The sequence below is a fragment of the Arvicanthis niloticus genome, chromosome 11 (assembly GCF_011762505.2).
Source record: "Arvicanthis niloticus isolate mArvNil1 chromosome 11, mArvNil1.pat.X, whole genome shotgun sequence".
In the NCBI taxonomy this organism is placed as follows: Eukaryota; Metazoa; Chordata; class Mammalia; order Rodentia; family Muridae; genus Arvicanthis; species Arvicanthis niloticus.
In genome coordinates this window covers 64,285,086-64,307,934 of record NC_047668.1, presented here as the reverse complement: position 1 = coordinate 64,307,934, position 22,849 = coordinate 64,285,086, and the positions used below count along the sequence as shown (strand labels likewise).

General features: G+C 40.6%; 1 protein-coding gene across 4 annotated transcripts in view; it reads left to right on the top strand.

Moving 5' to 3' along the window:
- Heatr5b (HEAT repeat containing 5B) overlaps window positions 1–22,849 on the top strand; it is a 76,351-nt gene that overhangs the window by 35,942 nt on the left and 17,560 nt on the right. For 2 of the 4 annotated variants that reach the window (XM_034513915.2, XM_076942296.1), the window contains exons 21-27: window positions 38–207; window positions 7,214–7,358; window positions 7,681–7,920; window positions 8,344–8,595; window positions 11,876–12,057; window positions 14,669–14,737; window positions 18,942–19,121. In XM_034513915.2, coding sequence (XP_034369806.1) covers window positions 38–207; window positions 7,214–7,358; window positions 7,681–7,920; window positions 8,344–8,595; window positions 11,876–12,057; window positions 14,669–14,737; window positions 18,942–19,121 — 1,238 coding nt within the window. The remainder of the gene's footprint in view (window positions 1–37; window positions 208–7,213; window positions 7,359–7,680; window positions 7,921–8,343; window positions 8,596–11,875; window positions 12,058–14,668; window positions 14,738–18,941; window positions 19,122–22,849) is intronic. The other 2 variants (XM_076942298.1, XM_076942297.1) reach the window with 2 other exon arrangements.

Genomic DNA, 22,849 nt, shown 5'->3' with positions numbered 1-22,849 from the left:
TGGTTGCATTTAACATTGTCTTTTATTTTCCTGTTAGGAAATGCAGCAACCATTTCCACCATCCGCTCCTCTTGCTTGGTGGGTTGTGCCATCACCCAGGACCACTCTGACTCCCTTGTTCAGGCAGCTGCCATCTCTTGCCTTCAACAGCTTCACATGTTTGCCCCACGACATGTCAATCTGTCCAGCCTTGTTCCTAGCCTCTGTGTAAGTATATGGCCATGTCATTCACCATTTTATATTGAGAGCTTTAAAGTGTCTTTATCAAAAGACCAAACTAGACCAAAACAAAAATATACCTGCAGATCATAAGTTTTAGTGTTTAAGTTTCAATAGTTATCTTCTTTTTCTTTATTTATTTTTGTTTTAAATTTTAAGAGATATTGCTATGTGTGGTTTTACCGTCTCAGAACTGTATTTCTTAGCTCTTGAGTGATAGTTTCTGAGATCTGCTGCTATCATTGCAATCTTCAGTGTATCTATTCAACAAATATTTATGGGTTGCCTGTTACTGCAGGCACTTGTATAAATAAGACAAGATCAAGCCTGTGTCATGAGGCTTACAGCTAACAAGAGACAGTGAACAATAGCTATTTACAAACAAGATAAGAGCTAGGAGGGCTGTAGAAGGTTAAGGATATTGTTCAGTGGCAAAGCATTTATATAGCATTTAAAAGGCCCTGGGTTTGATTCTCAGCAAACAACAAACAGAAAAGAAAGGGCATAAGGTTAACATAAGGAGTATGTAACATAGAAACTATCATAAACCAGACATTGAGAAATTAGTTTCCTGAAAAATAGTACTTAAGATGTGTTATGTAGAATAGGATTTAGTCTGTAGACTAGCACACAGTATCAGAGTATTCAGAGGGAAAAGTAGGAAGGCCTCTATATGAGAAGTATGATATGTTTAAAGGGCTAGTTATTGTGTGGTTAAACCTGGGAGAAGATGAAAGTGTGACCAGCAGAAAGCAAGGTGGGCCGGATAGCAAGCCAGCAGGCAGATCATGCAGATGGTCAGAGAGTGTAAGACTTTGGATGTTATTCTATAACCTGTTCTATAACAAGGAGCTATTACACTCTACAGGGATGTAACATCATCAGATCTGTACTTTACCCATTCTCTCTTCGCTGCATGAAATGGAGACTGGACTCTGCTCTACAGTAGGCTAAGAATCTTGGTATTGTAGGAGAATAATGATAGTGGTTTGTCTTAGGTTGTTTGCAAACAGGATGGAGTCAAATGATATTAGGAGGAAGAATTGAATGAGTTGATTAATTGGCCCTGAGGGAAAAGCAAGAAGGATGTTTTAGGGTTCTGTCCTGAGCATGGTGATGGAATTTCCTGTGATTGTCATTGTTGAACAGGGTTGGGAAGAGTGGGATACCATTATTTGGTTATAGGTGTGTGACTGATTACACAAGCTCAGTTAAAAGTGAATGGATTAAGCCAGGGGGTGGTGACATACGCCATTAGTCCCAGCACTCAGGAGGCAAAGGCAGGCAGATCTCTGTGAGTTCAAGGCCAGCCTGATGCACAGTGAGTTCCAGGACAGCCAGGGCTACACAGAGAAACCCTGTCAACAAACTAAACAAACAAAAAGAAAAAGGAAAAAAAAGACTGTGTTAGAGAAGTGAGTTTGATACTGTAAGTCACTTAGATGACCTGTGGGAGTAAATGAGAGATCAGAGAGAGTGCTGAGTGAGAAACCCACCATTGTAGATTTATAAAAGAAAAGAAGACTATCAGAGAACTACGAGGAAGTGGGAAGGGGAACAGGGGGATAACAGGTGACATAAGAAAGACCTTTCTGGGATTTTTTTCTTTGAAAACGTTTTTAAAAAAAATCTTGGTGTGTATGTGTGAGTGTGAGCAGTAAGTACCACCATGTGCATATAAATGTCAAAGGACAACCTTAGATTGTCAGCCTTCCATCTTGTTTGAGACTGGGTCTTGTGTGTGTGTGTGTATACACCAGGCTAGGTGGCCTTCAGGCTTCCAAGGATGCTCCTGTCTCTACCTGCAGTTTCTCATACGTGCACAGGAATCACACATTCATGCACTGCTGTTTCTAACTCTTACATGAGTTCTAGGAATAGAAACTCAGGTCCTCATGCTTGAATGGCAAGTATTTTAGCCCCTTTGAATTAACATTGCTCCAGACCCCACTGTTTCCCTCTTTAAATTTTCATGCTGTAGAGGTTGACAGAACATAGTAAAAAGGATCTAGTAAAGTAAGAACTGACTCTTAACTGAGTGAGTTTTATCACTAAGCCACAGGGAACACAATGAGTTTCCTATGCTTAACACAAGATAATGTTTCCAAGCTGATTCCTTGGTGGAACATCTGGGGTTTTATTACCAGGCATGTTGGAATACTTTCCTGAACCTTTTCCAAAAGACTGGGTGAGTGAGATTATTGTCATCTGGGGGAGGGAGTGGCATGGCAGCCTAGAGATGAGAAGAGGGGCATTCAAGTGGTTGCCTTGTTGAAACATTGCCCAAAGCCTCTCATGCAGTTTGAATTTACCAAATGCTAGGACACTTGCTGAAAAATAGTCTGCATGTGCATTCATTCAGAGTAGTGAAATGAATTCAGACTTCAGTAACTTCACATCAATTCTGCTGTCCTTGTCACCAGAAATGGTTACATTATGTGAAGCCACATACAGTATCTAAAACAAAAGGAATAGGATTTGTTTTTTCAACAAATGTATTGAGAGGTACATTTTGTCATAGTAGTTAATAAATTCTAGATATGTTTGAGACTAAAATGTATTTTTAAAGGCACAAGCACCACTCTGAAGGACCATTTCTGTTCTTGGAACCGACTGCTTTGTCTGTCATGTGACCACAGTTCCTCTTGTCTAGACAGAATCATTGTATTTGTGTCATCTAGAATAATTTTAGAAATTGTCAATGAAGGATTTTAACTTTGAAATTATTTTTATGATTAAGTAAATGTTCCTTAGCCTGGCATAGTGTTGCATACCTATGATCTCTGCACTCAGGAGGTAGAAGCGGGCAGTTCTTTATGAGTTTGAGGCCCATTTAGTCTATATAGTGAGTGCCAGGTCAGCCAGAGCTGTATAGTGAGGCCTGGCATAAAACAAACAAACAAAAAAACAAAAAAGAATCAGGCTTTTAAGTGTCATTGCTGAAAGAGTCCACCCACAATTAGATGAACCTTGCTGAAGTCATAGGCTACTGAGAGATGGTAGAACTGTTTATGGTGTAGAAACCTAGAAAACTGTTACAGCAGCACCACTGCAAATTAACCCCAACAGTGAGCATTTCCGTTAGCAGTAGAATTAAGTCCCTGAAGAATTGTACTGTCTAACGCGCAAACCCCCCCCCCCCCCAGCCCTTTACCCTCCGTGGAAGAGAAAACACGAGAGGCAGAGATCGGGTAGTTACTGCAAAACGAGGCTTTTTACTCAGTATCAGCAAACGTGGAAAACGCGGAAGGGCTGAGATGTGGAAGGGGCCTGGCTTAAATACAGTCTAGAATGACGTATTTACTTCTGATTGGCTGTTCGCTCACCACCCAATATTCAGTGACTTTGGCGGGCTCTCTGCCTAGCATCTGCGCAGATAATTGTTTACTTCTGGAGAAGACACGAGGCTAGCGCCAACTTGGGGTGGCAGATTATACTGTGGCTCCCAACAGTACTGCTATGTCACTTCTTATCAATACACAACTGTGTAAAATAGATGGTACATACCTCCTGGGTCTCATTATATATTTTATATCATCAAATTATTCCCAATTGTAAGATCAATGCATGAATTCTCAATCCTTTTTTTTTTTTTTTTTTTTTTTTTTAGAAACCTTGGCAAAGATGACTTTATTGTATTAAAATATCTTGGCAAAACAAACCATGGATATTATAATGCCATTTGCTACTAAGTTTCTATATGAATGTCATCTTCAGCTTTGATAATTGAGAAAGCAAACTTAGTTGGAGATTATGTATCAGTATTGAGCAAAGAACAGTCATTTTCTTGAATTTTATTTTTTATTATAATTGATGGTTGATTTTTTTTTTTTTTTTTTTTGTAAATACAGATGCTCCTTAGATCATGAAAGAATTAGGTCTGGATAAATCCTTCATACGTTAAAAATATCAGAATTTGAAAATACATGTATGACTCTTAACCTACCAAACAGCACAGGTGAACAAAACCATGAATTGTGTCCAATACTGGCTGCTCATGCAGATGACCTCATGGCTGACTATGAGAGGAAGCTTGGCGCTAGTGTTGAGCATCATTAGAGGGGCCTATCACACATTGCTTGACTGTGAAAAAGTCACATTTCCAAACATGCTTTCTGCTGTGTGTGTATCACTTTCTACTAATATAACTCAAAAAGCTTTAAGCCAGACTGTTAAGGCAGAGACCATGTACAAAGCCCAGTAAACAAGTGATATAATAGTTTCCAGAATTATATTAATCTATTTTAATTGTTCTTTAATTTGTGTGTGTGTGTGTGTGTGTATGTGTGTATGTGTGTGTGCGTGTGTATGCTTGAATGAGTGTATGTGCACCATGTACTACAGGTACCTACAGGAGCCAAAAGAGAGCTTCAGATAACCTGGGGCTGGAATAACAGACAGTAGCTGTTTAATGTGGGTGTTGGGAACTGAACCAAGGTCCTCTGGAAGAATAATTAGCAATGTTAAATGCCGAGCCGTCTCTCCAGATATCCACTTTGTGGTCTTGAGATTTACAGACACCCCATTCTGTTACATCAAGTTGCAACTGGACTAAGCATATCCTTTCTCGATGATGCCTGACAAGGCAGCACAGCTAGGGGAAGGGGATCCAATGTTAGGCAACAGAGTCAGAGACAGTTCCCTTGTCAGTTGTTAGGGAACCCACACGAAGACCAAGGCTCACATCTGCTACAGATGTGTAGAGGGCCTACAATCAGCCCCTGCATGCTCTTTGGTTGGAGGTTCAGTGCTCATGGGGGACTCCCCCTTATCTGAGGAGAAGGGACGGGGACAATGGAGGGAAGGGTTTGTGAGGGTGGGGCTGAGAGGAGTAAAGGGAGGAGGCTGTGATAGTGCAAGTCTGGGAAAAATCTATAGTTTAGGAAGAAAGGTAGATATTTATTTATTGGGATTTTCTCCCTTCAGTTACATTATTTTTCTTAAGATTTCATAGACTGGTTTTATGCAAGTATATCTTTTTCTTTTAATGGTTATTTTATTTATTTACATTTCAAGTGTCCCCCTTCCCAGTCTCCCCTCTGGAAACCCCCCAATCACATCCCCTCTCCCCTTTGTCTCTAAGAGGGTGTTTCTCCACCCACCCACCCACTCCCGCCTCACCACCCTAGCATCCCCCTATGCTGGGGCATCAAGCCTCCACAGGACCAAGGGCCTCCCTTCCCACTGATGCCAGATAAGGCAGTCCTCTGCTACATATGCAGCTGGAGCCATGGACCCATCCATGTGTACTCTTTGGTTGGTGGTTTAGTACATGGGAGCTGGAGGCGGTGGCGGGGGAGTCTGGTTAGTTGATATTGTCATTTTTTCTATGGGGTTGTCATTCCCTTCAGCTTCTCAGTCCTTCCTCTAACTCTTCCATTGGGATCCCTGGGCCCAGTCCAATGGTTGGCTGTGAATATCTGCATTTGTATTGGTCAGGTGCTTGTAGAGCCTCTCAGGGGACAGTTATAACCCCCTTAAACCTAGAGTTTGAATATTGTTTATTTATCTATCTACCTCTTATATATTACCTTCCTACTGTAGTTTTTCTTCCCTCCTCTCCTCCCAGTTCCTCCTCCACACCTCCTTAGATTCCCTTCAGAAAAGAGCAGACTTCCCAGGGATATCAATGGAACATGGCATGTGAAGTTTATGCAAGTGCATCTTAAGTAAAAAGATGTTCTTTTTTAACTTTTAAAAAAGTATTAATTTATGTGCATGTGCTTGCTGGCTTATGTTGTATATCATGTAAGAAGGATGCTTACAGAGGCTACAAGAGGATATCTGATCTGCTAGAGCTGCAGTTACAGGCAGATGTGAGCCCGGGAAGCAAACTTTGGTCCTCTGAAAGAGTAGCAAACACTGTTAACTGTTGTTGGACTATCTTTCCAACCTCATGAGTGCTGTTCTGATAACGTAAAGATAAATGTTCATAAAGGAATCTGTGTTATACATAATACTGCTCCCCACCCCGTCTGTTGGGGCTCAGATTCTTTCTCAGATGCTTAATTTTTTTCTAAGAAAGCAGTGCATAGATACAGATTTATAATAATATGATGACAGTTAACATTTAGTAAGCAATTAACCTATATCTGTAGTGCTATGAGTATTTTGGTTATAATCTTATCTTTACTGTAATCCTGTGACTATTACATTCCCATTTTACAAATAGGCAAATATAAGTATAATCAACAGAGGTGGAATTCAAACCCACACTGGCACCCAGGACTAAGAATTGTATCTCTGTATTTTATTTTGGCTATTGGAGTGTACTATGTTTATTTTTATAGGGATTTTGCAATGGGATAAGTCCATAATCAAGCCTCCATTTTTAGTTCTTTTTGATTGTATTCATGTTTGCTTGGTTTTCTTCTCTCTAAGTTAATATTCTTTTCCATGTGTAGTTCTTACTATGCTTTGCTCCTGTACTTTGTATTTCCTCCATTTGATTTCTATAGACTTGTAGATGACGAGATTTCAGGGCAACTTTGCATAGACTTAGGATGTGCAGAACGCCTCTGAATTTCCATTTAATGTAGCATCTGAGCTTTAGAGAGCAGATCTCAGCATCGGTGTTTTGGTAGTGCTGTATTTTCTGTATGTCTTACTGATATGATCATCCTGTAAAAGGTGTGTGGTATTTGTTTAAAAACTAAATTTTATTATTTTTAATTATGTATGTTTATGTGTCTGAGTGTGGGTGTGGGCACCTGATGTGTGCAGGTGCCTAAGGAGACCAGAGGTGTCAGTTCCCTCCAGAGATGGAGTTAACAGGTATTTATAAGCTGCCGGACATGGGTGCTGGGAGTTGAACCCAGGTTTTCTGGAAGAGCATCAAGTGCTCTTAACTACCAAGTCATCTCCCAGCCCCTGATGGTAATTTAAAAAAACCAAGGTCTTTCATTAAGGAGCCTCTTAGAAGTAAGAGTTTACAAGGCGAATGAACTTAAAGGGTCACAGCTGTAAGTACTGTCCTGACTTGTGATGCTGACAGGTTCACCTCTGCAGCTCCCATCTGTTGCTCCGACGAGCGGCTGTGGCCTGTCTCCGGCAACTCGCACAAAGAGAAGCAGCAGAAGTGTGTGAATATGCCATGAGCCTGGCGAAGAACGCAGGAGACAAAGAGATCAGTGGTGGTAGTGAGTTCCTGATTGGACAATTCTCTTGTTTAAAAACTTTCATGGAGAGGGGCTGCAATTGGGATGTAATGTGAATAAAAACATACATTATGGGGAAAATCTTTTATATTCTAAGAGATCAGAATAATTGGTTTAAGAAACCAGAAATTAACCATCAATCTCAGATTAAATTTTAATACTATTTTAATACTTACCATGTAAGCAAGTAGAGCTCATAGTTAAAAGGTATTTCATACTGTTGTATAAGGCTTGGTCTTTAATGCATTGCTACCTATAGCATATAACATCACACACAAATTGACTTGTGGAAATTCCTTTTCAGATGTCAATCCTTTCGCACCTGGGCTTAGTTCTCGAAGTGATATCCATTGCCGGCACCAGGGTGTTAATATAACAGACACGGGGCTTGAGGGACTTCTTTTTGGAATGCTAGATCGAGAGACAGATCGAAAACTGTGCTCTGATATTCATGACACGTTGGGGCACATGCTTTCTTCACTGGCCGTTGAAAAGCTTTCCCACTGGCTAATGCTGTGTAAAGATGTCTTAGCAGCTTCTAGTGGTATGTATTCAAATGATGCTCTCAAAACAATGAAGATCGTTCTGCTTCTAATCTATACATGTAGATATACTTCTAGTGAGCCTACTTTTAAAAGTATTGTTAACTTTCATTTACAAATTTCTATAAAATGTTGAAAGTTAAATCATGGTATAAATTAAGATGCTTTTGAAATATATTTTAAACTCTTTTGAAAGTTCAACTTAAAATTTTACATCTTAAAAATCTCATGCTACTCTGTTGTACAACATGCCATATAATTCATTTTAAACATTCAAGTGAAGCGTGTGAATGAGTAACTGATGTCTTCTTGGTTTCGGATACAGAAGAAGCTTGTCAGTGTTGCTCGTTCGGAGAATGAGAGTCAACTGTCTTTCCGAAGCATCAGCTCGGAATGCGTCATGGCGCTCTTCTTTGTTGTTGTAGATATGAGTGCAGCAACGCTCTTAAGCAGTGGAAAAGATGAAGACTCTGAGAAGAAGGATGAGATGGATGATGACGCCATGTTCACTATACTAGGCGAGGAGGACAAATCCAAGCCTTTCGTGGCTCCTCGCTGGGCCACTCGGGTGTTTGCTGCAGACTGCCTGTGCCGGGTTATCAACCTGTGTGAGAACGCAGACCAGGCCCACTTTGATCTTGCCTTGGCACGGTCTGCTAAACTACGAAACCCAAAAAGTAAGTGTAAAATTAGTTCTCCTTTTCCTGGAAGTGCTTTTGATAGGTCTGAGATGTCTCCCCTCTCTGAGGTCTGCTTTAGGCTCTGCATTTCATTTATTGCAGTGCATTACCTTGACTGGAAGTGTCTGTCTCTGTATACTACTTGCTTGTATTTAGAATATTTGTTTGTATTTAGATATCTGTGTATATGAAGTTTATTCTTTCAACCATATTAGAATAACAATGCTTGCAACTTACATTTCCTCAGGACGCAATCCTCACTCATTAAAGAGAAGGTACATGTAGAGAGCACATTGGAGTTAACTTTGACTGACTTCTTGCTTGTGATTAATTATGAATGATCTGCCGACATCTATCTTTGTTTTTAATTAAGACATGTGTTATACCCTGCCAAGTTCCTCCACTCATGCATACGTTTTTAAGAGACTGTCCTAGCCTGAAGGAAACAGCCTTAGACAAACATAGATACTGTGTTCCATAAACTCGCCATGTAAGCATTTGTGGTCATTGTTTATCTTCCTGGAATTGGTCATACTTTGTGTTGTTTACCTTTAAAAGACACTGAGAAAATACACTTGCTCGCTGACATGGTATTGACCAGCAGCCCTTCCATCTCTGTCTCTTACATCTTTTTGACTTTACTTTAATCACCCCCACTCCTCCAGTCATGATTCCCACATGCCTGGCCCAGGCTCTGACAGTATAACTTTCAAGTCCAAAGTCAAATGAACTTTGCCATTCCCAGCCAAAGAAACAGTCAGAATTCATGAGTCTACAGCACATTTCAAACTCTCATATTTCACATATGAGAAATATGTGAAAATTATTGGGCACTTTTGAAAAGGAAAAATGTTTATTATTGAAAATGTCATTTTTTTCTTACCTTTTGCTCACTTTTTGGCCAAAAGTGAGCATTTGGCCCAGTAATAAATATTTTCATTTTATAGTTAAAGAAACCAGAGCAGCGAACCGCCGGTGGCTCGGCCCTTAAGGCTCCCGCCCGCAGAGGGCACCCCGTCTCTTGGTGCGCCGGTTCGAGTCCCGCTGCCTGTCAGTCAGTCAGTCTGTCTGTCTATCCCGATTGTGTCTGTCTCCCGCATCATCTCGTGGGGAAAAAAAAAAAAAAAAAAAAAAGAAACCAGAGAAGTTGAGAGAATTGATCCAGTAAGAGACCTGTATGTAGTCGTCTCTCTGTTACCCTACTGGGTTTTTACTTTGCATAAGTTGACAGCGTAGATGTATATATGTTAAAATGCCTTGCACATTATAGCAGTGCACAGTGAATCAGAACATAGAGCACAGGGGAAACAGTGAATATGGAGTCAGTATTCACATCATTATTTAGTCCATTAACTAAATCAAAATCATAGTCATACCTTGAAAAAAAAACTAATAGTCCAGATGATAGAGAGGTAGACGTATGAATCCAGTATGTATGATGTGTCCTGACAGAGGTGTAGGGAACATTCTTAAAAAGGTCATTCATGGGCTAGAGTGATGGCGTGGTGGTTAGAAGCACTTGCTGCTCTTGTAGAGGACCCACGTTCAATGCTCAGACCATCAAATGACTCACAAATGCTTGTAACTCTAGTGCCAGAGAATCTAAAGCCCTTCTAGCCTCTGTGGGCCTCCATGGGTGTGCATTACCTGTCCCATCTACGAGGAGAATGCCCTTCATATGCAGGACCTGTTCACAGCATGGTGCTGTGACTCCCCATGTACTCTGCATGTACTCTTGGCTGCGTGGGACTTCACAGCTATGGCTGGATGGCAAGACTCAGCTTAGGTTCCAGTATGAAACATGAGCCAACTCTGACTCTGAAAACTTGCAAACCTGGTACTTGTGCTTTCAAGGCCCTTGGGAAAGCATCCTCATCGCCTGGTCTTCCTGTGCACTGCGCCTTAACTTTAGGAGTGATCACTCCAAGACTGCAGTAAACCTCCCAGACCCCTAATTCCTCCTCTAGCGGAAGGAGCTTTGGAGACCTCCAGCTAAATTCTCTTCCTTCTCTCTACTTTCAGTGGGCACCCCCAACATACACTCTTTAAACTTTAAATGCTAAATTTTGTGTTTTAAGATAGGAGCTTGAGGAAACCTGTCTTGTTAACCTTTCAATAGTGACAACAAACTCCAATTTTAATAAATCTTTGGGGGTGGGGTGAGTCACTGATTTGCCAGGACTTCAAAAGACGCCCTTCAGTCCTCTGGACTAGAGCACTTAAGTGTGACTAGAGCACTTAAGTGTGATGATCATGTCTTTGAATTCCATTCCCTGTATTTTGAGTTCACTGATCTTTGTACCTAGCTTATCCTAATGTCACCCAGCATCTTTCTTGTTATACTGTAAGCCTTATGTACCCACACTCCCTCCTGCGCCATCACGGTCACGCTTACCTTTACTATGTGGCAGTGTACAGTGCCTGTGAATTCTTGCCTGCAAATTCTGTTACCTTTTTCATATCTGAACCAGTTTCTGGTTCTTGATCCTTTCTTTCTGTTAGGAGCTGGGTTCTCTGCAACTTTATGTTCTTGGCACTTTGTCGTCAGATGCTGGGCATTGTAGATGCTGTGAAGCTAGTGCTGGATTTTGCTGTTCCTTTAAATTGTGCTGAACTTTGTCCTGGGATGTAGTAAAATTATTGCACTTGGTGTCATTCGAATTTCTTTGAGATTTGCAAGATCCAGGGTTACCCTTGGCCTGGTGCTAAAAGTACAAGACTCCCTTCCCATTCTGTTCTCATAAAAATTCTTTTAAAAAATAATTTTGTAACTAAATTTTCTGACTACACACTGTTTTTCTACAACAGAGATTGTCAGGCTGTGGCCTGTGATTGGAATGCAACCCACAGCCATGTTTTGTAAATAGTTTACTGGAATTCATCACACTCATTTCTATAGCATTGTCTATTGTATTCTGTAAGTACTTTCTGACTGCTTTCATAGTGTTAGCAGCAGAGTTGAGTAATTGCCTAAGAGATAGTATGGCCTGCAAAGACAAAAATAGTCAGTATCTGACCCTGTACAGTGTCTGTTCTGAGAGAATTACAAGCCCATTTGGGAAAGCCATGTTACCCCTGTGTTTTGCTTCAGCTGTTAGTGTATATCCTGTAGTTGTCTGTGATTGCATGGTATTAAAGTCTACTGCTGCTCTGGGACACTTGAGTTTTATTTTTTAGACATAGTGAATTCTAAGTGCATTATCGAATTGTTTCATATTTTTATGCACTGCACTAGTCTGGGTGAACGTTCCCGTCTATAGTCTGCTTTCCTTTGCAGATGACCTTTTAGTGTTGCATCTCTCTGACCTGATTCGAATGGCATTCATGGCTGCAACTGATCATAGCAACCAACTGCGAATGGCTGGGCTCCAGGCACTTGAAGACATTATCAAGAAATTTGCATCTGTGCCTGAGCCAGAATTTCCAGGTCATGTGATCCTGGAGCAGTATCAAGCTAATGTAAGTTTTGTGGCTTATTATAGACTAAATGAAGTTTGCAAGGGCCACTAAAGGAGGGATTACAGTCTCTTTTCATATGGAACTCAAAGCTTTATTATCTGTTTCAAAGCTTCAGTCAACCTACAACTGGAGAAGGGTCAAACTGTTTTTAATCTGTGAGAACATATTAATGATAAAACTAGGAATAGGAATTCCAGCCTTGCTTTCCAGTCTTGTGCTTAGATGTTCAGCTGTGTCATGCCATGCCATTTAAATGATAAAGGGATATTCACAGAAGTGTTGCAGGTTTGATGGTGTTGTCTATGGGTACGCTGAAGCTGGATGAACAGTTTTAGAAATAAAAGTGATAACTTGTTGATAACCAAGTGAGGGGATGACTCCTGGTAATAACTCCAAAGGTATTACTGAAAGGAGCAGACTTACGAGATGGTTTTTACCACATCCTAAACACAAAAACTTGTTTTTCCTGAGATTTGTACTCTAAGATTTCAGACACACAGTAAACTAATCCTAGTAATGGGGGAAAGGCTATGTGAAAGTTAAGAGGCAGTTACATTGGCAAGCAAAATAGAAGTCTTTTTTTTAAAACGGAAATTATTGCAAAACTTGGTTTCAGACACACAATGTCTTGTCTAAAAGCTGCATTCAAGCCAGGTGGTGGTGCATACTCTCAATCCAGCACTGCAGAGGCAGAGGCAGGAGGATCTCTGTGAATTGGAGGCCATCTTGGTCTACATAGTGAGTTCTGGGAAAGTCAGGACTAGATAAAGAGACCCTGTACTGAAAGGAAGGAAGGAAGGAAGGAAGGAAGGAAGGAAGGAAGGAAGGAAGGAAGGAAGGAAGGAAGTTGTGTTCATATACTCCTCAGAATTATACCTGTGAGTAATATGTAACTCTTTTAAATATAGGTGGAAAGTTATATCTTTAGTCCAAGTGCCCGTATACAACTGCTTACTCCCAGACAGAATGAGGGTCTCTTATTTAATCCAGTGTATTAGTGAGGGGCCTATTGTCTCAGGAGGCACAAATAAGAGTAGGTAGCACTCCAGGCTATCCTGGGCTATATGACCATGTCTTAAAAAAAAAAATCTCCAAAACAAGTAACAATACCCTGATACTCTGATCTGTTTTTTAAAAAAGATGTACTTTTTTATGTATGTATATGAATGCTCTGTCTTCCTGTATGTCTGCATGACAGAAGAGGGCATCAGATCCCCTTATAGATGCTTCTAAGCCACCATGTGGTTGCTGAGAATTGGACTCAGGACCTCTGGAAGGGCAGCCAGTGCTCTTAACCACTGAATGATTTCTCTAGCCTCTCAAATCTTTTTCTTTAGAAATAATTTCAAATATTCAGGAAAATATTCTAAAACCATTTTTATCCTTTCACCATTTTTGTCTATTGCTCGCTTTGATTTATTTGTTTGAAAGATGACTCTTTCTCTTCTTCTCTCTTTCTTGCTATGCCTTTTTCTCTTTCCACAAACACACGTATGTACATACAGTTTTTTCCTAAGTCATTTCAAACTATTTTAGTCTGTCAAATGTTACCCTTGAGCCATTTGAACTGTATTTCCAAAGGGTAAGAACATTGTCCTATGTACCCACAGAACAGTTATCAATTGCTCTAAGTTCAATATTGACTCTTCACCTTTATTAAGTCATAGAACAGAACCTTTGACTGGCTCCAGACTACTGTGTAAACAATGTAGCGACCGTTGGTAGAAATCGCAGCATAGCGTTAGACTTCATGTAATGTCTTTATTCGGCCTATGCATGCTACATCTCATCATCTATCTGAGAATTCATGGCTGATGCTGGCTTCCTTAAAACTAAAGCTTGTCTGTATTCCTTTACTTATTGATATAATAGAAAAGCTTAATAACAGTGAATTATTATCTTTTATTATGTGCATGGTGAGAGTGAGTACATGTGTCAGAGAGAGGGAGAGAGTTTGTATACACACGTAAATGTTTGTATGGGGGTCAGAAGAGTTTTCAAGAGTCAGTTCTCTATTTTCCCTGTGGTTCCCACTGTCAAGCTCAGATTGTCTAGCTTTCTGGGCAGCTGCTTTTACCCGCTGCTTTTACCCACTGCTTTTACCCATCCCTAAAAGCCAATACTTTTAAGATGAGATGGTTTTAAGGTGTTTTAGTGCCTCTTAATTTTTATTATTCTTCAGTTATTTAATGAAATTGATCCACTTACATGAAGAGATACACAAATCCCAAGAGATACACAAATGCTATTAGAAATATGTTTAGAAACTACATATGTGGGTGAGGAGGAAACACAAAAAACATAACAGTCTATGCTTATCTTTGATAACACATGACTCTTAGAAAAATCCCATTTACTTTTAAACAGAAACAAAAACAAAGGAAACAAGATTGTCCTTTGGGCATACTTTCCATATAGATTTGATATTGATAATTTCCTAAGAAGCAAGGAAAAATGTTATGTTTAATCTTACTATAAATAAAAGGGATAAGAAGGAGATGATAAAGAAGAAAGGAACATAGATGTGTATTTGGTGTTTTAACCTCCAATGACTCAAAAGGCTTTCTGTTTACCTCTCGTCTCTAAAATAAAAATGTGCTCATTTTTCTAGGTGGGAGCTGCCCTAAGACCAGCCTTTTCACAAGATACACCATCAGACATAATAGCAAAAGCTTGCCAGGTAAGAAGAAAGCAGGCTTCCTATAGCTGACTTCTGTAAATTCCTAGAGGTCTTAGATTTCACTTAAAGGGAGAAAATCAAATTATGTTAGCCTTGGAAATACAATAGTGTTCATTCCTTTTTATACATTTTCAAATTACTTCTTTGATCTGTGTGAGTCACTGTGCTTATGTGGAGGTCAGGGCAACTTGTGTTGGCTGTCTCCTCCACTGTGTGGATTCCCACTCAGGTCATTGTTCTGACAGAGGGCACCATGTCACTACCCCCTCATCTTTTTCCTTTTTATTCTATAGGAAATATAAAATAGTAGGCGCTAATCACACTCCTTTTTTGTCATAGCTCAGGACTCAGCTTGAGATCCTTAGCTCCTACAGACCTGTGAACATCATAATGGAGCCAAAACAAACATAATATATAGAATCTGTAATAATGAAAGGAGTGTAGTAACAGTTAGGTACTAAACATTTTGACCATAGGCTATGAGAACTCTTGGATTCCTGGTACTGAATTATCCTAAAAAGAGCTACATATTATAGAAGTGACATCGCATCATCAGTCCATGAGACTTAGTCTCACATTGTCGTATCCACAGCTAGAGAGCCAAGCACACGTCCTAACCCTGTGCTGAGGGCCTTCCTCTCCCATGCCTCCCCCTGAGTAAGGATTCATGCACTGAGTTCTAATCTTTAAAAAATGGCATTCTTTGTGCACCACTGAGCAGAGAGCATCAGCTGTCTCCTCCACAGTCTGCTGGAGAGTAGAGCTCTGGCCCCCATCTTTGCTTAGAATCCAAACTCACACTGCATGTGACCTGGAGACTCTGCTCTCTGCAGTGCCCAGTTTGAAGTTCTTTGTTCTCGTGATTGAATGATCGTACTTCTTTTCATTGAGTTGGTTTCTCTGGTACTTGTTGCCTTTAAGTGAATTATCTCCTTCCACAGACAGCTTGGCACAGAGAGAAGAGGGCTATTGCTATAAGGGATAGATCTTTGTATTAGAGTTCTGAGCTCAGTGTAGCACGCAGGTCCTCCTACAAAGCTGCTGATTGCTAGAAAGGTGAAAGCCGCTAGAACTTCATCTCACAAGGGGGCAGGATGGAAGCTCCTAGTGCTGAGTTTCCCTTAAACTTGGTGGTGGCATAAGTTGCTTTTTCTATAATGGTTTTTGTTCCCTAGTGGCAGGTTCGAATGTCTGGCCTCCTTTCTGGTTGCCTGAGGAAACTTAGTTTGAAACTGGTGGGAGGGGGCTAGAGAGATGGCTCAGTGGTTAAAAGCACTGACTGCTCTTCCAGAGGTCCTGAGTTCAATTCCCAGCAACTACATGATGGCTCACAACCATCTGTAATGGGATTTGTGAGGGATCTTCTGGTGTGTTAGAAGACAGCTACAATGTATTCATACACATAAAATAAATGAATAAAATATTTTTTAAAAGAAAAGAAACTGGTGGGACAGTAAGTTGCACATTCTTTTACTTTATAAAGGAAGGGGCTGCTTAGAAGGTTCTGGTTTGTTGGTAAGAATGACTTCACCTTCAGAAGCTTCTAATGAAGGTAATCTTTAGACACACAGGAGGAAGCCTCACGTGTAGGATGGCTGGCTGCTACTGTGAGGCGGCAGAACAGTCAAGTAAAGCTGAGCAGAGTCACAGACACAGTACACCTTAAATATTTCACTGAGCCCAAAATATAAAAATGTACGCTGGCTTGCTTGGTGTGGGGCCGGGGTATTTCCTCTAAATATGGTTTTGTTGAACCTTAACTGCATTGTCTTTCTTTACTAACAAATCCATAAAGCATTACTTGCAGTTTCCAGGTATAAAATCCTTTTAAAAACCCACTTATATTTTTATTTCTTTATGTAAATGTGTATATGCTCACAGACATATGGGTGACCACAGATGCTAAAAGAAGGCATCAGATCACCTGGAGCAGTTGTGGGCAATGTGAGTTGTCTGACATGAGTGCTGGGAGCCAAACTCTGGTCCTCTGCAAGAGCAACAGGAGCTCTGAACCACTGAGCCATCCCTTCAGCTCCTAGACGAGTGGTTCTCAATCATCCTAATGCTGTGGCCTTTAACACAGATCCTCATGGTGTGCAGACCCCCAACCACAACGTTATTTTCAGTGCAACTTCCTAACTAATTTTGCTGGTATGAGTCATAATGGAGAATATTTTCGGAGACAGGTTTGTCAGAGTGGTTGTGACCCACAGGTTGAGAACAGCTGCCCTCGACTCTTTAAAGAAGAAGAAGTAGGTAGGAGCTTTGCAAGGAAAGCTTAGGGCCACATTTCTGGTGTTCACAAAGTTCCCTGACTTTTAGTTACAGTTCAACCAAATTGCACAAAAGTCCTGTATCTCCAGTATGTTTAGTTTCTGTAAGAATCAACTCTTTATTTCTTTTGATACTCCTATTATCTTGTATTTCACTTTTTACTTGCTGTTTGCAGAATTATTTTGGTGGGCAATTTGTCTTGCCAGTATGCCCTTAATAACAATTTAAGTGTTTTTAAGTAATCTTATTTTTATTAAACACAGTTTTCAGTTTTTAAACAAATAAAATTATTGATATAAGTATTTGGTCAGTTTTTAAGGTTTTTAAATAAAGGAACACAAGTCCATTAGCCATGATTTGAAACACAGATACTCCGGAAACCCAGAGTGGTTTTATAGTCTTTCTGGAAGGAAAACCTGCGCTTACTGCACTTACTTGCCCCTGAAGCTGGATGAGGTTTTAGTCTTGGTTTGTCTCTGAGCGACTGATTCCTCATGAAGTCCCTATCACAAAAGTCCATGTGTCCGTCCACAGTGTGCTTGTGTCCGTAGTGAGCTTCAGCCCCAACCCTTCGTACCTGTGCGCCCTCAAGTGGTGCCTGCTCCTTCATCCTTTTACGCAGAAGTCATGGGTGTAAGCATAGTTGCCGAAGTGGCCCTGTCTAGGCCTCTTCCTGGATGGCATCTTTCTGCCGACTTCCGTGTCTGTCCTCACGTGGTTCTCCTTCATTTTCCTGGGTTTCCATTGATTTCTGTTGTCCTGCCTGCTTCCCCCGTTGTGTTGATAAAAGGCCTTTATGATAGTCTCTTCCTAAACAAATCTGCCTCCTAATCTTACTTTAGTCATTGCCTCTGAGTAGAAGTTTCTAGTCTTATGTGGTTACCTTCCACTTGCCCCTGCAGTAGAAGAACAGAGTTTCCAGCTGTCTTCTGAATATCCATCCTGAAATCTTTTAGTGGCACTTAGAACCCACATGTGAAAATGTTTGGACTCAAACCTATGCTAACTTGTCTCTACTGACCTTTCCTGGTGTGGATGGCTGCCCTCCTTCCTGATGGTGGTTCCCCCTTCCCTCTGTTCTTCCAGATTCGGAGCTTTGACTCCCTACCCCACCTCTCAGTGTTCTGTGCCCGGCATACGTGGTGTCACATTCTTGAGTCTTTTGTCTCCAAGGTTTCCTTGGATATCTCCTTTTATTCCCAGGTCCACCCATGTCATGTCCGTCTCATGCAGTTCCGTAAGAGACAGGAAAGTGAATGTGCTGTTTATTGCCCTGTAAATACCTTTTCTAAAGCATAAATCTAATGCCAAGGATTGTTGGCAACTCAGTACCATCATCCGATTTTAGTACACAGAGTATGTAACCTTTATCCTGTCTGACCTCAGCTTTTCTGGTCTTCACTTCTTCCTCACCTCACATCCTTGTGTCTTTATACACAAGCTGTCCTGATGTCTGAGCATCTTCTCTCCTTTCTATCTGTAAGTGCAATGAATGAAGTTATAAAACTCTGTAGTTTTCTTTTTCCCTTATTAAAAAAGCCTTTCATGATAACTAATTTGATAGTTTGATGATAGTAAACAGATAATTGTTGAAGAATCTTTCAAGACTGAACTACTTTAGGTAGAAAACTACTTATTTTAAATTTTTGTTACATAGTGGAAACATAGAATCTGGACATGGTGGCACAAATTTTAATTCCTGTACTTAGTAAATGAGTTCAAAGCCACCCTGTAGTGCATGGCAAAGCCCTGTCTCGGACAGACAGAGAGTGGAAACTCAGCACTGCTCTGTTTTCTGCAACAGGATAGAATGAGCGCTTTTATTCTCTGTGCAGGGATATGAGGACCCCCCCCTCCACACACACACCCCCTGTCGCTGTCCTTTATTCAGTTGCTCCATACACAGTAACTGCTGCTGTTCCCTGCCCAGGTGTGCAGCGCGTGGATCGGAAGCGGGGTTGTCAGCGATCTCAATGACCTCCGTCGGGTGCATAATCTACTTGTTTCCTCTCTGGACAAAGTTCAGGCTGGAAAGGGATCTTCTAGTCAACTGTACCGAGAGAGTGCCACCACCATGGAGAAGCTGGCTGTTCTTAAGGCATGGGCAGAGGTAAACATGGCCTCTAACAACTCACATTCCTCCATCTAAGGCTCAGTGGAGAACCCTTTGTATGTTTAAACTGGCCCTTGGCATGGAAAGCCTTTCTACCTTCATCGATTGGTCCTTTGCAAACCTTTATCTCACTTTGTATAATGGCGTACACCTTTAATCACAGTGCTAGGTGTGCTGGGGCAGGAGACTGCCATGTCAGGGACACTCTTGGGCTTCACAGCAAGTTCTGAGCCAATCAAAGCTACAAACCAAGACCTGTCTGAAAAACACAAAAGGAACATTCTTTGTATTGAAGAGGGATTATTTGTAACTTTCAAAGGCCAGAAAAGAGATATTTTAGAACTGGAGTTTTGGGTGGTTGTGAGGCATCATGTGGTGCTGGGAACCAGACTCAGGTCCTCTTAGCTTCTGAGCATCCTTGTAGCCCCTCCTCTTCCCTGTCCCTGCGGTGCAGGTGGTTATGAGCACTGAGCAGCAATGCTACCTCAGCATGTGCAGTAATCAGTTTACATAAAGGATACCGAGCTTCAGGCTAGGGACTTAGATACATTCCTTCAGAGAAAGAAAATATGGTATATCAGTGAAGTACCATAAGAATTAATTTTCTCTCCAAGTTTTAGACTATAGATCCAGCTGTCTTACAAGTAAAATATCCTTGGGATCCTGTATTTCACTCTGATATTTTAGAAAAATAATGGTTTTGGTTTTTTTGGTTTTTTTTGTTTGTTTGTTTGTTTTGTTTTGTTTTGGGGTTTTTTTGCTTATTTTAGTAACATGATTGCTTTTATTTATTAAATTTTAGGTTTTTTAAATTAATGCAAATCTGGAAAGATATTATTTAGTGGATTTTATTTATTTATTTTTAAATACCCCCCTAAAAATTGTTCTTCAGTCTCAGCTCTTCCCTAATTAATTGTCCTAGGCATGTGTAGCATTGTGTGCTCTGATGGCCATGTGAGATCGTTTTTATGGTGGCAGGTCCTCTGCACATTTGCTTCTGTGACTGATAGACCTGCTGGGAAGCTTGGCAGTGTTAAGGGTAAAGAACATTAAATATTGAGTCAAGCCCTGGAACAAGTCCTATCTTAAGATCTATCATCTGTGTGAGTCCTTCAGGTGACAACTGGATCACTGCCTCTTTAAAATGGAAATGATATCTTTTATAAGCCATGCAGTATAACAGTGCAAACCATTGTGCCTGGCACCTAACTGAGATAAATAAATGCCTTAAAAATTAGGTCAGGAGCCAGACGGTGATGGCGCATGCCTTTAATCCCAGCACTTGGGAGGCAGAGGCAGGCAGATCTCTGAGTTCGAGGCCAGCCTGGTCTACAGAGTGAGTTCCAGGACAGCCTGTGCTACACAGAGAAACCCTGTCTCAAAAAAACCAAAAAAAAAAAAAAAAATTAGGTCAGGGGCTGGAGAGATGTCTCAGCAGTTAAGAGCACTCACTGACTCACTGACTGCTCTTCCAGAGGTCCTGAGTTCAATTCCCAGCAACCACATGGTGGCTCACAACCATCTGTAATGGGATCTGATGCCCTCTTCTGGTGTGTTTGAAGACAGCTATAGTGTACTCATATAAATAAAATAAATCTTTTTTAAAAAAAAATTGGGTCAGAATGCCACGTAACAGAAATAGTAGTATGCATTAATTTGGAGTTCTTTTGTAGTTGGTGGTAAAATGTATTATTGTTTATCAATTTGTTCCTCAGGCTTAGTTTTTCTTGCTGACTGGGAATTGTTACACCACTTCATTTCTCTTATCACTTTCTCAGATGCCAACATATTCTAGGTCTGTCCACTCAGACCTATTCCAACATGTCCTAGGTCTGTCCACTCAGACCTATTCCAGCACGACCTAGGTCTGTCCACTCAGAACTATTCCAGCACGTCCTAGGTCTGTCCACTCAGACCTATTCCAGCGTATTCTAGGTCTGTCCACTCAGACCTATTCCAGCGTATTCTAGGTCTGTCCACTCAGAACTATTCCAGCACGACCTAGGTCTGTCCACTCAGAACTATTCCAGCGTATTCTAGGTCTGTCCACTCAGAACTATTCCAGCACGACCTAGGTCTGTCCACTCAGAACTATTCCAGCGTATTCTAGGTCTGTCCACTCAGAACTATTCCAGCACGACCTAGGTCTGTCCACTCAGAACTATTTTACCTCTGGTTTTTTACCTAGAGAGTTTGTTTGCCAACTCCTCCAACTCTTGAGGTTTATGTGAACTGTGTGACATTGGATATTACTTACTTGCCTATTCAAAACTTGTTTTCATCACATTAATATTTATTTTATTTTTAATTTTGTATATGTATAAATGTTTTGTATATGTGTGTGTGTATGTATGTATACCACATGCATGCCTGATGCTCTGCACAAGTGCTCTTAATCATAGAGCTATCTCTCTAGCTCTATTTGGTTTTTAACATTAAAGTTTGGGGAATGACTAAATATTTTATAGGATTATAATGTGAATTAAGTTAGATATCGATGTAAAGGACTGTGTGCAATATCTGCTATTTTATCCATAATGAACATTACCTGCTACAATTAGTTTTACAGTTATTAAAGTTTTGCTTCAATCCAGGAATAATATTTCTCTTATTGCCACTCTGATTTATCCAACAATATATTATGAAATGTCAGCTCTCAGGCAGAATAGTAAAGAACAAGACAGATGTGCTGTATTTACTTAGCAAGACAACTGAAAACTAGGAGATGCGATAGAGAGCTACCACAGGAGAAACCCAGAGTTCTGAAACAGGGCAGGGCTAAGCTAGGCTGTAGGCTCAGGGCTGCAAATTCTGGAGCAAGTGATGTTTAGTGGAAACTTAGAGGACAAGAGTAGATACCAGGCAGATGTTTATATGAAGAGTTCAAAGCTCTCTGCTGTCAGTCATCCCCTCCTGGGTCCTCACATCATCTTCCTGCTCTTGCTCTTTGTCTTTGTGTTCTCCTTTTCTGGCTGTCTTTTCTCACCCCCTGAAGTTTGCTGAAAGAATTCCACTATCTCCACTTCCTTAGTTATTCACTCCATTGAGATTACTTCCACTAAAGCCCTGGATAACAATTATTCAAATCACTGGCCACATTCAGAACTTGTCTTACTTGGCCTTAAAGCTTGTATCTTTCCAAGTACATACCCAGAACAACAAAGCTTACAAGGAAGCACGTGCACTTCCATTGAGAGTCATCAAAACATTTGCTGTCATTGACCCTGGAACTCCTGTGGTCCTTTTCTCTGGCAAAGAAATCAGTTCCTAGCTTTGTTACTTACAGTGTTATCTGTAACATGAAGAGGTAAATGTACTTTGTGTGTGAGTTTAAGTTCTTTGATTACCTAGGCCTTTGATCTGAAGAAAACATGAAATTTGTTCAACTATAGGGAAATTAGTGGACACATTACTGTCTATGCAGTGTAGCCATTAGGATATGATTATGAAGAGTGAGAAAACTGTATATTAACTTGTAAAATTAAAGAGTCCTCTGTACAGCAAATTTATAACTTACAAAGAAAGAACATGGAACTGGGTATTGAGATTATGAGGCATTTTTTTCAACTCGTATGTGTTAATTTTTTTTAAAGATAATGTCTCACTATGCAGCCCTGGCTAGCCTGGAAGTCATATAGACCAGGCTGACCTCAAACTTGTAGGGATTTTCCAGGTTCAGTCTCCTGAGTAGTAGGGTTGCAGGTGGGTGCTATCATGTGCAGATT